The sequence below is a fragment of the Scyliorhinus torazame genome, chromosome 6 (assembly GCF_047496885.1).
Source record: "Scyliorhinus torazame isolate Kashiwa2021f chromosome 6, sScyTor2.1, whole genome shotgun sequence".
Taxonomy (NCBI): domain Eukaryota; kingdom Metazoa; phylum Chordata; class Chondrichthyes; order Carcharhiniformes; family Scyliorhinidae; genus Scyliorhinus; species Scyliorhinus torazame.
In genome coordinates this window covers 168,429,835-168,444,654 of record NC_092712.1, presented here as the reverse complement: position 1 = coordinate 168,444,654, position 14,820 = coordinate 168,429,835, and the positions used below count along the sequence as shown (strand labels likewise).

The following is a 14,820-nucleotide window of genomic DNA, read 5'->3' as shown; positions in this document are numbered from 1 at the left end:
TTCCCAGTGCACTCAGGATCACTTTTCACTGCTGATAAGTCTATACCCCTGGTATCTGCTTCATACAGCACCATGGTCGGGATTCTTCGAGCCCGTGACACTGGTCCGACCCCAGTCCGCGATTCTCCGGCGACTAGCGAATCGCCGCCAGCCGTGCGAGTGTGATCGACGCAGCGCTGGTCGAGGGCCGTTGAAAGAGGCCTCCGCGGTCGACCGGCCAAGTTCCCGCTGGTGTGGTTCTAACGTGGTTCCACCCGGCGGGAGCTCGGACCCGCGGCCGTGGTGGCTGTCCTGGTGGGGGGGCTGGGGGATCAAACTCCAGGGGGGGCTTCCACGATGGCCAGGCCCGAGATGGGGACCACTGATCGCTGGGCACGTGCGATCCGGGGGGGGAGGGGGGGCCTACCTTCTTCTGTGCCAGCCCGCGATGTGGCTCCGCCATGTTGCGCTGGCGTGGCGCAGAAGCGGCCACCAGACGCATGCGCGGACCCGCAACCGGCAGTGTATGGCCGCGTATGGGCGCTGGAACAGCGCTTAGCACTTCGGCGCCATACTGGCCGCCTGTGGGCCATGGAATCGCTGGGCCAGTAGACCCGTTGTTGCCAGTGTGAAACACTCCGGTGTTTACTCCGGCATCAACACTTAGCCACGATTTCAGAGAATCCGGGCCCATGGTTTTACAAACCTCCTGACCCACCTATGGTTTGCTGATATCAAGCAATATGGAGGAAGACACATTTGGAAAGAGTAGAGGTGAGGGTGATACAGTAAAAAGTACCGATCTAAAGGGGAATATGAGAAAGAAAGAGAGGGGGATCAATCATAGTAGATTTGAATACCATAAGACTTAGGAGCAGAATTAGGCCACTCGGCCCATAGAGTCTGCTCCGCCATTCAATCATGGCGGATATTTTTTGGTCCCCATTCTCCTGCCTTCTCCCCATAATCCCTGATCCACTTATTAATCAAGAACCTATCTATCTCTGCCTTAAAGACTTCTGCGGCGAAGTGTTCCGCAGATTCACCACCCTCTGTCTGAAGAAATTCCTCCTCATCTCTGTTTTAAAGGATCATCCCTTTAGTTTGAGATTGTGCCTTCTGGTTCCAGTTTTTCCTAATAATAATAATCTTTATTGTCACAATAACATTGCAATTAAGTTACTGTGAAAAGCCCCTAGTCGCCACATTCCGGCGCCTGTTTGGGTACACGAAGGCAGAATTCAGAATGTCCAAATTACCTAACAGTACGTCTTTGGGACTTATGGGAGGAAACTGGAACGCCATGAGGAAACTCATTCAGACAAGGGTGAACGTGCAGATTCTGCACAGATGCACAGACAGTGACCTAAGCTGGGAACCAAACCCCTGGTCCCTGGCGCTGTGAAGCAACTGTGCTACCGACTATTGGACTATTGCATCCTCTCCACGTCCTCTCCAGGCGCCGTTCAACACTGTTCCACACAAATGTGGATCAGGTGGAGCAGCACCCGGGGGGTCTTCTGGGCTATTGGAGACCCCTGGGTGGTCAGGGATAGTGCAGGGTTGCCCCCGACCCTCCCCCTGGAATGCGGGCACCTTGGTAAGGCCAACCTGGCACTGCCAAGATGTTCAGGTGGCACTGCCAAGCTGGCAGGAATACTGCCTGGTGCCTGGGTGGCAGTGCCAAGGCTCAGGGGCTGAGCGGGGGCAATGCCCATTAAAGGAGTGTGGAAGGGGCATATGAAGGGTGGTGGCAGGTAGGTAGGGGCCTCAGAGAGGTAGGGGGAGTGATGGGTGGAGGTCCTGGAAGGGGGGGGATGCCTGAGAGGAGGCAATGGGGGGGGGGGAACTGAAGAACTGAAGAGGGGGGCCCCCCAGGGACCCCATAGCGGTGTGTCTTCACTTGGCGGTTGTGGGGTAGTGTGAGAGGTGACATTACCCATTGTGGGTAGTGTGGAGACTCACAAGCTTACTTGTGCACCCTTTCACAATGGAGGCCTGGGGCGAGATTCTCCGACCCCCCCCTGCCGGGTCGGAGAATCGCCGGGGCTGGCGTGAATCCCGCCCCCGCCGGTTGCCGAAGTCTCCGGCACCGGAGATTCGGCGGGGGCGGGAATCGCGCCGCGCTGGTTGGCGGGCCCCCCCCCGCGCGATTCTCCGGCCCGGATGGGCTGAAGTCCTGCCGCTTAAATGCCTGTCCCGCCGGCGTAGATTAACCCACCTACCTTACTGGCGGGACAAGGCGGCGCGGGCGGGCTCCAGGGTCCTGGGGGGGGTGCGGGGCGATCTGGCCCCAGGGGGTGCCCCCACGGTGGCCTGGCCCGCGATCGGGGCCCACCGATCCGCGGGCGGGCCTGTGCCATTAGGGCACTCTTTCCCTTCCGCCTCCGCCAAGGTCTCCACCATGGCGGAGGCAGAAGAGACTCCCTCCACTGCGCATGCGCGGGAATGCCGTCAGCGGCCGCTGACGCTCCCACGCATGCGCCGCCCGAAGATGTCATTTCCGCACCAGCTGGCGGGGCACCAAAGGCCTTTTCCGCCAGCTGGCGGGGCGGAAATTCGTCCGCCGCCGGCCTAGCCCCTTAAGGTTGGGGCTCTGCCCCCAAAGATGCGGAGCATTCCGCACCTTTGGGGCGGCGCGATGCCCGACTGATTTGCGCTGTTTTGGGCGCCAGTCGGCGGACATCGTGCCGTTTCCGCAGAATTTCGCCCCTGATCTCCGAGGCGAAGGCCAGGACGTCTACCCTCTTACCTGTAAAGAGCTCTGGATGCGCTGACACCCCGAAGACCACCACAAACAGGCATGGCTCCATCTTAACCTCCCAAAACCCTGGACATGGCCTTGAGGAAGGCTGTCCTGAACCTGTTGAGTTTGGGTAAGACCAGAACATGTGGGAAGTGTTGGTTGGGCCCCCCTGACACCAGTTGCACTTGTCCTCCACCTCTGGGAAGAATCCGCTCATGCATGACCTGGTTAAGTGCGTTCTGTGCATAATCTTGAGCTGCACCAGGCTTAACCCTGCACAGAGTAGGTGGAGTTGACCCTGAGCAGCGCCTCGATCCAGAGTTCTCCTATCCCCACATCCAGTTCCTCCCCCATTTCCAGTTATTTTGTCCAGTGGGGTCCTGGTTTCTTCTATGAGTCATCGCTATATGTCGCCACATTTGCCGTAACCCAGCCAGTCCAGCACTACCATCTTGTCTAGAAGTTTGTGTCCAGGTAGCTGGGGGAACGCCTTGGTCTCCTGCGGGGAAAGTCGCACAGCTGCAAGTACCGAAGCCCGTTTCCCTTTCGGAAGTCAGAACTTCTCCGACAGTTCTCCCAGGGTTGCTATCCTATTGTCCACATACTTGTCCTTCGCCCTGAAGATCCCTCTGTCCTCCTTCCAAACCCTAAATGTGGTGTCTATCTTCGCCACGGTGAACCCTTGCTAATTCTGAGTTGATGTTTGCTCAAAATTTCAAAATATACAGCAATTTTCTTTTAGCCGGCAGTATTAAGGTGTAGGGGGTGTTTGTAGCCGAACAGTCTTAGATCAGCCTTGAGCTCAGTGAGTGGTGAAATAGACGTGAGGGGCTAAATGGCCTACTCTTGCTCCAATGTTATTTTAATTAAGCAGCATGAATTAAACAACAGGAAATCTGTGCTTGAAAAATGAACAGATAATGTGAACGAAGGAATATATTATAAAATATTTATTAATGTTTTACAATGTAGGAGTTGATTTCTATGGACATTCAGTTAAAATTGGCACTAATGTAAGTCATTATTTTGAAATATCGAGAATTTGAATGTTTTGCAAGTTGGAATAATGTATTGCATGTATCCATAACAGAGGAAAATTATGTGAAATATGTTTGTGTCTCAAACTAATGGATTTATAGGTTCTGAACCATAAGTACGTTATAAAAATACTGTCTGCTGCAACTGTGTAACAGATGTTGGATTGTAAAATCTTTCAAGTACCATAATTACATGCAGCATGATTACTCTACTTGATGAATGTAACTGCTATTTAAAATTTGGTAGCTTTATTTTAAAAATGAAATGTTTAGAGGAAAGGTTTTGTGAGGGCCATGAAGAATCCACACTGAGTTTGTTGAAACAAAGCTTATTTTATTTTATACTCCGATTATGTACAGCTCCAGTAGTTCCCTTTGCTCCTACAAAGCTTTGTTTAGCTTTAGAATCATTCAGACTCGAAACATTAGCTCCCTTCTCTCTCCATAGATGCTGTCAGACCAGCTGAGATTGTCCAGTATTTTCTGTTTTTGTTTCAGATTCCAGCATCCTCAGTAATTTGCTTTTATCCGGTAGTTCACTACTGGATCTTTCCTAGTCGGTGCCTTACTGGCCGATACTATTTATACATAATCAGAGATTGTTAACGGTTCCCCACACCCTTATCGAGGGAGCTCATATTCATCAAGATCTATGGGGTAGTTAATCATCCCTACCCCGTGAGATCCGTGCGAGTTATAACAAAAGGCTTCCAGCAAAGTCTAAAAACTGAAACAGTTCTTGATTTTTCCCTTTGTCCGTATGAAGTCTCCAGTGTTTCTTGGTCAAGACAATGTATAAGTGACATTTGTATCTGTTAAATTCACCATAAAATCAGCCACTGTGCTCCTATTGTGCAAGTGCAGCCTTTATCTTTCACCTACTTCCCCATTCCCAAGGTTAAGTGCATGATTTCTTCTCAGTTCCTTTTTACTAATTTGGTCCAAATTCAGAATTAGTTTGTGTTTCAGGGAGAAGTGACAGAATGGCTCCTCTTGCTTTTCACCCTTCGTTTAACTGTACCAGGTTTTTTTTAAACGAATTCGCTTGCCAATTCAGTGAGTGTTTTAATTGGTTAAGTACTGTAACTGTAAAGGACTCTCAGTTTTAAAAGGGGATTGGTATTTATAGCCATTAACACCCAATTTAAATCAAATAATAACACTCCAACTCTCACACTTATACATTCAAAAGTTCACAATCACGCACATAAATAAGTTTCAAAGTGGGAGGGTAGATTAAATTGTCCAAAAAGAAATAAACTGTACCACATCCTGTGGATCGATGTCCTGGACGGTCTCAGACCTGGATTGTGGCTCTTTTTGGATTCCGCGTTGAGACAATTTAAAGATGCAGATGGGCGATCTCTGGAGTCAGTAGATGTTGGGTTGATATTTAAGAAACTGAGCCATGTGTATGGTCAGAAAATGGGCAGAGTGGAAGAATGCAGGATGGCTAGAGAGAGAGGAAATGACCGCCAACTCGGGGTCTTTTCGAGCATCACTCTGACTGGCCTGGATAAAAGCAGTTTCACTCAAAAAGGTATGTTCATCGCATAATGATCTCTCAAAAACTGGCCAGTTACACAAACATGGTCACAGTAAGCTGGTTCCAGGTGCATTATTTCAAATGATTAGATTATATGGCTGGTAGAGTACCTTTCTCAGCAAGAGTCCATTGTTGAAAGTGTATGGGCTGGATTTTCCGGTTGCCAATGCCAAAATCCAAGTTTCTGCCAAAATTGGGGGCGGTGCCGCTTTCGCGATCCTCCGCCCCCTCCAAAGCGGCGTACTTTAGGAGTACGCCGCACCACGTATCGACGGCCTCAGGAAATTGCCTGAGGCCCGCCCCCCGATTCTCCGCCCCCGGCCGGCTGAGTTCCTGACGGGTGAGACCTCAGTCCAGCGCTGCCACAGTCGGGGAGGGTTGATCCACGGGCAGGGGACACTCTTGGGGGGGGGGGTCCGGGGCACGAGAACCGGCCAAAGGGGGCTAATGAGGGGCCGGGTCTGTGAGCAGCGGCCGCCATGTTGCACGGCGCGGCCGCTGCAGGCCACTGCCATGCGCATGCGCGGCTAAGAACCCAGCAATTCTCCGTGGCGTATCGGCAGCTAGACCCAGGTGCTCTACGCTGCCTTCCTGCTCAGCAAAATGGGGAATCGGTGGCCGTTTTGCGACATCTAAAATGCCACTGTTCCCACGCCGGTGTGGGGACATAGCCCCAGAATCGGAGAATCCAACCCCATGTCTGAAGTTTTCGTGAATGATTCAGGATATGGGTCATGCACTATTGGCTTAAGTTGTTTGTGTTACAGCCAGGAGAGATGGGGTAGGATTGGCCCCCTTCTCTTTTCCCACTCGGTTGACAGCAAAAGGTTTTTTTGTAATAATATGTTTGACAATTCAAAGTGTTAAAGTCACAGTACGTAAACAGACAGACAAGTTTACATGAGCTTTCATTTAAAGCGAAAAGGATGCTTTTATTGTAATTAACCAGGTCTAGGTAAAATAATGAAAAAACTCCAACTTCCACATGCACACAAATTGATTAGAGTGTGAGTATAGATTAATTAATTTAGAGTCCAGTAAAGTTAAAGGATACAAGGCTCTTGGAGGCTGGTGACTTGGCTGATTCCATGCAAAGCCTGGTGGTCCTTCTGCGTTCAGAGTCCAGGCAGTTTTAAAATGTAGGCAGATGATTTATTCTTCTGGAGTTAACAGGTGCTGGGTTGAGTGATTTTTAAAATCTCTTGTCTAAAGAGCCGGGATAGTCAAATAGGCAGATCGTGTTCAAAATGTGCAAGTTAGATGGAGAGTGACAGGGGGAATCCATTCAGGATCTTGCATCTTCAGCATCTCAGTTGCTTGTCTTGATTTGCATAAAAACAATTTCTCAATCACACCAAAGATAGCTGGCTTGTCATATGACCCTATCCCTAAATCCCCAGTGACCCAAATATGGTCACGCTTAGTTTATTCCAGTTGTAACTTGATCAGATCATAGTTGTGAAATTCCACTCTCAGCCGGAGTCCTGATGTCCAAGTAATTCTGCTGAATGATTTGTCTTCACCACTCGAGTGCCCAGGTGATTATCTTAGTGCTTTGCTAATGGGATAGGAGATGACTTCTGTTCATACTTCAAGGCAATTGTTCCTGGTGCAGCTTTGCAGAGAGGTTATCTCTATTTCAGTGGTTTTGGAATGTAAAAGGTAAAATGATGCAAATCTGTAGACATCTTTGATTGTTGTCCCAAGTCAATGGAATGTGGCTTTAGACATTCTAAAAAATCAATTAGGGTTTCTAACCAGTATATTCATAAAGCGTGATTTCACAACAATTGTCTCTGGATGACAACTTCCAGACAGCTCGGCTCCTTGTTGATGGTTTTGTAATTTGTAGGGTACAGCTATGTAAATGTTTGCCAATTTGGGAGCTGCTGCTTAAATCACTTGTTCTGTCTTTTTAAACTTACCTGGCACTTTCAGCCCACTCAGTAAATAAAGCCATTTTCAATATAAAACTTTGTTTTATGAACTTGTGAGTATTATAACAAAAAATTACATACTTTGTGACTTGCGCATATATATATATATGCCACAACATGGTCCTGATATATTAGTTAAAAATAGGATAGTCTTTGCAAAACAATGTGATCCTTAAAGTAAGATATTACGGCTAAATATTAATATTGTTATACTAAGAAAAATTATTGCTTGCAGGTTGAAGAACATCAGTATGTTTAAGGACTTGCTGTCTCGACTTCATTTTGTACCAATTCCTGTCTATGCTCTGGGAAACTGGATCCCTGCAATCTTCTATGCCTGGAGATGTCAAGACCATAACTGTGGGCTCGCTCAAGTTGCTTTCACTTCACCAGGTATAATTAATGGTATTTAAAATGCACTAAAATACATAGTGGTCGTCTCATGCACATGAATCAAATCTTACAGTTACTGATATTAAACATAATAGTTATAAACATTTCATAGTGTTATTACTGGAATACAACCTAAGTAAATATTCAAAACAGGAATAATAAAATTAGCTAATGGGATGCTAGCTTTAGGAAAGTCACCAGACTCAGAATACTAAAGAAGGTTGAGGAGAAGCTAACTTTGATACTGACAATTTTCCCAAAAGCCTTGGAATCAAATACTGCCAATTATTTGTAGGATGTTAAATGTTTACTCCCGTATTCAGAAAGGAGAAACTAGGTTATTTTTGTCTTACTTTTCACAATTAATTTGTGAAATAGTATCAAAGTGCATCAGAGGCAAACATCAGTGCCTATTCGTGCCACAAAGAAAAGTATTATCCAGGGCAATGCTATTAGCACAGATGTTTTTATTTTATGGTTTAAATTGTATTAAAGTATTTTAAAAAAAATATTATCTTTAACATTGTGCCTACTGTTTCATGCCTGTTTTTGTAATTTTTTTCTTGGTTGATGTGTAACTCAAATTGTCAAAGCAAACATGGATTTGCCGTTTCACAAAAAACTGATGACTAAAAAGAAGGAGCTTGCAATTATTTTTCCTAATCATTCATGGGATGTGGGCATTGCTGGCTTGGTCAGCATTTATTGCCCATCCTTAATTCAAAGGGCATTTTTTAAGAGTCTACAACATTGCTGTGGATTTGGAGTCACATGTAGTCCAGACTAGTTAAGGACGGCAGGTTTCCTCCCCTGAAGGGGATTAGCGAACCAGATGGGTCTTTATGACAATTGGCTTCATGGTCAACATTAGACATTTATTCCAGAATTTTATTGAATTCAGATTTCACGGTCTGCCACGGTGGAATTCAAACCTGAGCCTCCAGAATATTCCCTGCATGTTTGGATTGCTAGTCCAATAACAATGCCACTGCCTCCACCTTATTATGTATCGCCTTTTGTGACTTCAGGACGAATTAAAGTGTTTTACGATCAATTTTTAAAAGAAGTGTTCTTTGCAAATAAAGAAGTCACTATGTGTATAGCAAGGTGCAGCAGAAAGAAATGAATAGGTAACCAGCTTTCATTGTGCTTTTGGTTGAGTGAAGAATGTCCTTTTTCGGTGCCATCTCATTTTATGATTCTCAGATAGTTTCACCTATTAATATCTTTTTTGTTAGATTATCTATGGTTTCATTATAGCAACATAATTGCTGCTAGCTAATGATTATTTAATATATTAAAACATCCATGCTGTTGGTTAGTGAATTCCAAGAGAATTTTTGACTTCCGAAAGTGGATACATATTTTTCGCGAGAGAGAGGGTAGTGCGCGAGCAAGGGGGGTGGAGTGTGTTTTTGTGGGTTGGGGGGGGGGGGGGGGAAGTGTGTGCATGGGAGGGGTTGGAATGTGCACATTGTAATGATATGTATATAGTCAGGTTAGTGAAGGGTTAATTATGACATCTCTGTGTAAATCAAACACTGGAGGGCGCTACCACTTCTATGTATTTAAGTCAGACCCTGAGGGAACCCTGGGAGTAGCATAAGGAGAAAGCATGGTGACAGCATTAGAAGAAGATTAGATTAGACAGAGTTAACACGAAGTTAGATCATAGTGTAGTTAGTGACTATTTAGATTATTGAGTACTGCTAGACAGATTCAATATTACTTAATTATTATCTGTAGCTCACTAGAGTGTGTGAACTTCATTTAATTAATAGCATTATAATAAGTTCATTTTGTTTCAATCTTTTGATTGGTGGATTCTTTGTCAACAACACATCGGATCATTCTGGAAGATAATTCAAAGAACACAACATGGTAATATAACATGGCACCAGAGTGACTGCTGAAGCTAGTTAGATAGTTTAGTAAGGATTTGGTCAGAAAAACTAACACGCAACTCGAATTTTGAAGAACAGACCTCTTACTGCGGGGCATCGAAGAATCCAGGACTGATGGAGAAAACTCACGCTCCACGACAACTCCGGATCACCGGTAAACTTGATGTTAACTGCCGAGTGTTCAAGCAGCAGTTTCAATTGTATCTGTCAGCTTCTGATTTAAATGATGCAAGTAATGATCGTAAATTATCTCTATTTCTAACAATGGTGGTCCACAAGCCATAGAACTGTATAGCTCATTTCAATTTGCTGCGGATCAAGATAAGACTAAATATGATATAGTCATAGCAAAGTTCGATTTTCACTGCAAGATCCAGATTAATGAAACTTTTGAACGTTTTGTCTTCAAAATAATGGGGAATCGATTGATTGCTTTGTGACTGATCTTAAACTCTTAGCTCACACATGTAATTTCTCCATTTTAACTGATTCACTGATCAGCGATCAAATTGTATTTGGAATAATCAATGATAAGCTCAGTGAACGTTTGCTGACACAGGAAGATCTCCAGCTTGAAAACGCAATCGAAATGTGCTGTATGCATCAATTATCCAAAAGCCAGTATAATGAATTACTCCTTCGAGAAATGGGCACAAAAACGAACCTCGAGGTAGAATGCATTAGGGCTGTGTCGCAGCTCAGAAAGATGTGCGTTTTGGACGGCAGCCATCTTGCGCACGCGCATTCTAAGCCTACACATGCGCACTTCGCAAAAAGATGCGAGATGGAATAAGACCGATCTGCGCATGCGTGAAGAAGCTGTACGCGTGACGACGTGAACGTCATGATGTGTGGACACGCCCACCCTCAAAAAAAATGTCCAGCTCGAGGAAAGATTTGCTCACAATGTGGTAAACACAACCACTTTGCTGCTCAGTACAGATCCATTCTTAAATTTAAATCTTCAAATTTAAATTCACACCAGATGAATGTTAGAAGTGTGGACACAAAGGAAGAAGCTGTTCAAGAAGAACATTTTTCCAACGATCTTGATGCTTATTCTTTAGAAGACTCATTCTTCGTAGGCATCATTGAAAAGTGTGACAAAACCACAGAAGTCTCATCTCCTCTTAAGGTAGTTCATTCTATCAACACAGATACGGAGTGGAACACAGTACTTCAAGTTAATGATTCTAAAATTAAATTTAAATTTGACACTGAAGCTTCTGCAAATGTGTTCAATAGGCTTGAACTTTCAAAGCTGAAGCAAACTCCAAAGATCAAGAAATCAACTTGTCAATTGCGCGACTACAATGGCAATGCCATCACCTCAGTGGGGTCTTGCTATTTGTTGGTTACCAATCACGACACTGCTATATCTCTAAGGTTTGAGATTGTTGATTCAAACAAATCTTCACTCTTGGGTGCGCAAGCCTGTAACGATCTACACCTAATTCAGAGGATTTATAGTGCGAGTTCATCTCAACCACCTATTCAAGACGACATACAAGGAATTTTGGATCACTTTCCGCACGTCTTCAAAGGCATGGGTACTCTTCCCTACCAATATAAAATTCAATGGTACACGCGCTGAGACGAGTTCCTGCACCGCTTCAAGAGAGATTGAAGCTTGAACTTGCTAAGCTGCAAAATCTAGGCATAATATCGAACATTACAGAACCAACTGACTGGGTCAGTTCCATGGTATGTGTAAAAAAACCCTTCCGGGGATGTAAGAGTATGCATCGATCCTAAAGATCTGAATAAAAATATTAAAAGAGAGCTCTATCCTGTACCCAAGAGAGAAGAAATCACCAGTGAGATGGTGAATGCTAAAATCTTTTCCAAACTGGATGACTCCAGCAAAACGTGGTGTACGTTCAATACACCGTTTGATAGGTACTGTTTCAACAGGATGCCATTTGGAATTATCTCAGCATCAGAGATTTTTCATCGAGTGATGAAACAGATGACTGAAGGTATTGAAGGTGTACGAGTGTACGTGGATGATATAATATATGGTCATCTACAAGAGAAGAACACAATTCAAGGTTGTTACAAGTATTTCAAAGAGCACATAAATTTGGTTTGAAACTAAACAGAACCAAATGTAGTTTTGGTATCTCGACTCTGAAGTTCCTTGGAGACCAGATTTCAGAACATGGTGTGCAACCTGACAATGACAAGATTGCTGCCATACAAAAAATGATAGTCCCAGAGGTCAAGAAGGCCGTTTTGAGATTTTTAGGTGTTGTGAATTTTCTAGGAAAGTTAATTCCCAACCTCTTTTCCAGAACTACTGCTCCCAAAAATCTCTTCAAAAAATCTATCACGTTTGAATGGACTGACAATCATCACAAAGAATGGATCGATTTAAAGTCTCAACTGACTACTGCACTCTTCTTTCCTTCTTTAACTCCGACTCCAGAGAAACAAAAATCTCAACAGATGCAAGTCAAAGTGGAATTGGAGCAGTTCTGTTACAGAAAGATGACAATTCGTTATGGTTACCAGTTGTCTATGCTTCCAGCGCAATGACGCCGACTGAACAACGGTATGCACAAATTGAGGAGTGCTTGGGTTTACTGACGGGTGTTCTAAAGTTTCATGATTATGTTTATGGTCGTCTTACCTTTACAGTCGAAACTGACCACAGACCATTTGTCCATATCATTCATAAGGATTTAAAAAAAAACAAATTTCGAGTACCCAATTATTTTTTCCAATTAAGGGGCAATTTAGCGTGGCCAATCCACCTATCCTGCACATCTTTGGGTTGTGGGGGTGAAACCCACGCAGACACAGGGAGAATATGCAAACTCCACACTGACAGTGACCCAGGGCTGGGATTCAGACCTGGGTCCTCAGCGCCGCAGTCCCAGTGCTAACCAGTGTGCCACATGCCACCCCCATTCATAAGGATTTAAATGATATGACACCAAGGTTACAGCGAATCCTGATGAAGCTTCGTAGAAACGACTTTCGACTTGTATGTACTCCAGGCAAAGAATTGATAATTGTTGACTCATTATCACGTTCTGTTAATTCAGAAGAGCACCCACCTGAATTTATACAGCACATAGAAGTTCAAGTGCAGCACCGAGCTGAAACTCTACCTGGATCAGATGTCAAACTGAACCTCAACCGTGAAGAAACCAAGAAAGATTCAATGTTACTATGAGTCATAGACCATCTGAACAATGGTTCGCCAAAAGGGCATTGTTACAAGTTTAGGAACATACAAGCTGAACTAACAGTTGTGGATGGATTGTTACTGCAACTTGATCGGAAAGTAATACCTTTGTCACTCCGACCCATGATTCTGAACCAGATACATGAAGGTCACCTTGGCATTGAAAAATGCAAAGAAGAGCAAGACAAGCTGTGTATTGACCGGGTATCAACCGAGACATCACTAATTTAATACTCAAATGTGAAACATGTCAAAAATTCCAACCTGTACAATGCAAAGAACAAGTTCTACCGTATGCATTGGAAAAATTTCCATGGTCGAAAGTAGGAATTGATTTGTTTCATTACAATGGTCGTGATTACATGTTAATCATAGAGTACTTTTTGAATTATCCTGAAGTCATCAAGTTGTCCGATTTAACATCCAGATCTGTTATAAAAGCTACGAAAGAAATCTTTGCCAGACATGGTATTCCAAACACTGAAATGTGTGACAATGGACAGTGCTTTGAGAGTCATGAATGGGCTGAATTCACCAGAGAATACAATTTCGCTCACATCATGCGAGTGGGCGACAGGGGGTTTTGTGTGGTGAGAGAGGGGTGTGTCTGTCTGATGAGAATCAGCTTTTCAACATCATTCCTCCCTTTAAAATGACGTAACACTTGTATTATTTTAGTAAGAGTGCATTTTAATTATTACCTGATAACCCACTCCTTAAGGGGCTGGGGGAGGGGGGGGGGTGTGGAGTGTGTGCATGGTCTGGGGGTGGAGTGTGTGCGGCGGTGGGGGTTGAGTGTGTGCGTGCGGTGGGGGTGAAGGGTGTGTGTGCAGTTGAGGGGATGGGGGAATATGTATGCGAGTGGGCGGGGGAGTTGTGTGTGTGCGTGTGTGTGTGAGAGAGAGGGGGGTGGGTGTGTCTGATATGAAAATCAGCTTTCCAGGATCATTCCTCCCTCTAAAAATGTAAGACTTAAGTATTGTTTTAATAAAATAACTTTTAAATTATTACCCGATAGCCCACTCCTAAAGGGGATGGGGGGGGGGGATAGAATGTGTGCATGGGGGGTATGTATGTGTGTGTGCAGTGGGGATGAAGTGTGTGTGTGTGTGTGGTGGGGATGAAGTGTGTGTGAGAGAGAGGGATGTCTGATATGAAAGTCAGCCCAGGCCCAGTGAACAAGTAAAAACAAAGCCTGAGGTTTTTAGTGCCATGAAAGTTTATTGTACATTGGCATCAAACTCCAATTAAATATCTGGAAGACTGAAACCATTGATTTCGGTCCAAACTCCATTCCCCAGCTGCTGACTCCATTTCTCTCTCTGGCAATAGTTTTAGATTAAGCCAGTCTGTTTATTGGCATGTTTTGATCCTGAGATGAGCTATCTACCTCGTATTCTCGCCATCACCAAAACTGCCTATTTCCACCTCTGCGACATTGCCTGATTTGCCCCCCAACACAGCCCATCCGCTGTCGAAACCCGCATTCGTACATTCATTTTCACTACACTTCATCTTCCTTTGATGTTCAAGAGCATCCCATGAGCTGGTTTCTGGGCTGGTCTCCCACATTAAAACGTGAGCTCTAAAAAGGCCCTTCCTACATCTCTCTCTGCCTCTCTCCCTTTGCTTCCTCCTGTAAGACTCTTCTTAAAACCCACCTCTTTGACCAAGCTTTTGTCATCTGACCTAATATCTTCTTCTATGACTTGGTGTCATTCTCTGTTTCACAGTTCACCTGTGAAGCCCCTTGTGATGTTTCATTACATTAAATGTGTTCTAAAAATATAAGTTGTTCTTGATGTCAAACTGGTATGATTGGATGGTTCGCAACATTCTATAACAAATTTTTGTTCCAGAATTGAAATTAACAGTTGTTGCCAAACGTCTGGATGCCAGGTACGACTGGATAATGAAAATCTGGAGATCAGCACCATATATTCTCAGGGATGGTGGAGATGGGTGCAATATTTCATCCAGAGTGAAAGGTGCTGTGGCATTTATCTCCGATGAAGGAAACTGTTCGTACTTTACAAAGGTACTGCTTAAAATTATTTCTATTTGTAAGATACTTTACTGAGTGTG

General features: G+C 44.6%; 1 protein-coding gene across 1 annotated transcript in view; it reads left to right on the top strand.

The window, feature by feature from the left end:
- LOC140425141 (uncharacterized) overlaps positions 1-14,820 on the top strand; it is a 420,524-nt gene that overhangs the window by 38,586 nt on the left and 367,118 nt on the right. The window contains exons 2-3 of the mRNA XM_072509070.1: positions 7,481-7,638; positions 14,595-14,773. Of these exons, the coding sequence (XP_072365171.1) occupies positions 7,481-7,638; positions 14,595-14,773 (337 nt within the window). The remainder of the gene's footprint in view (positions 1-7,480; positions 7,639-14,594; positions 14,774-14,820) is intronic.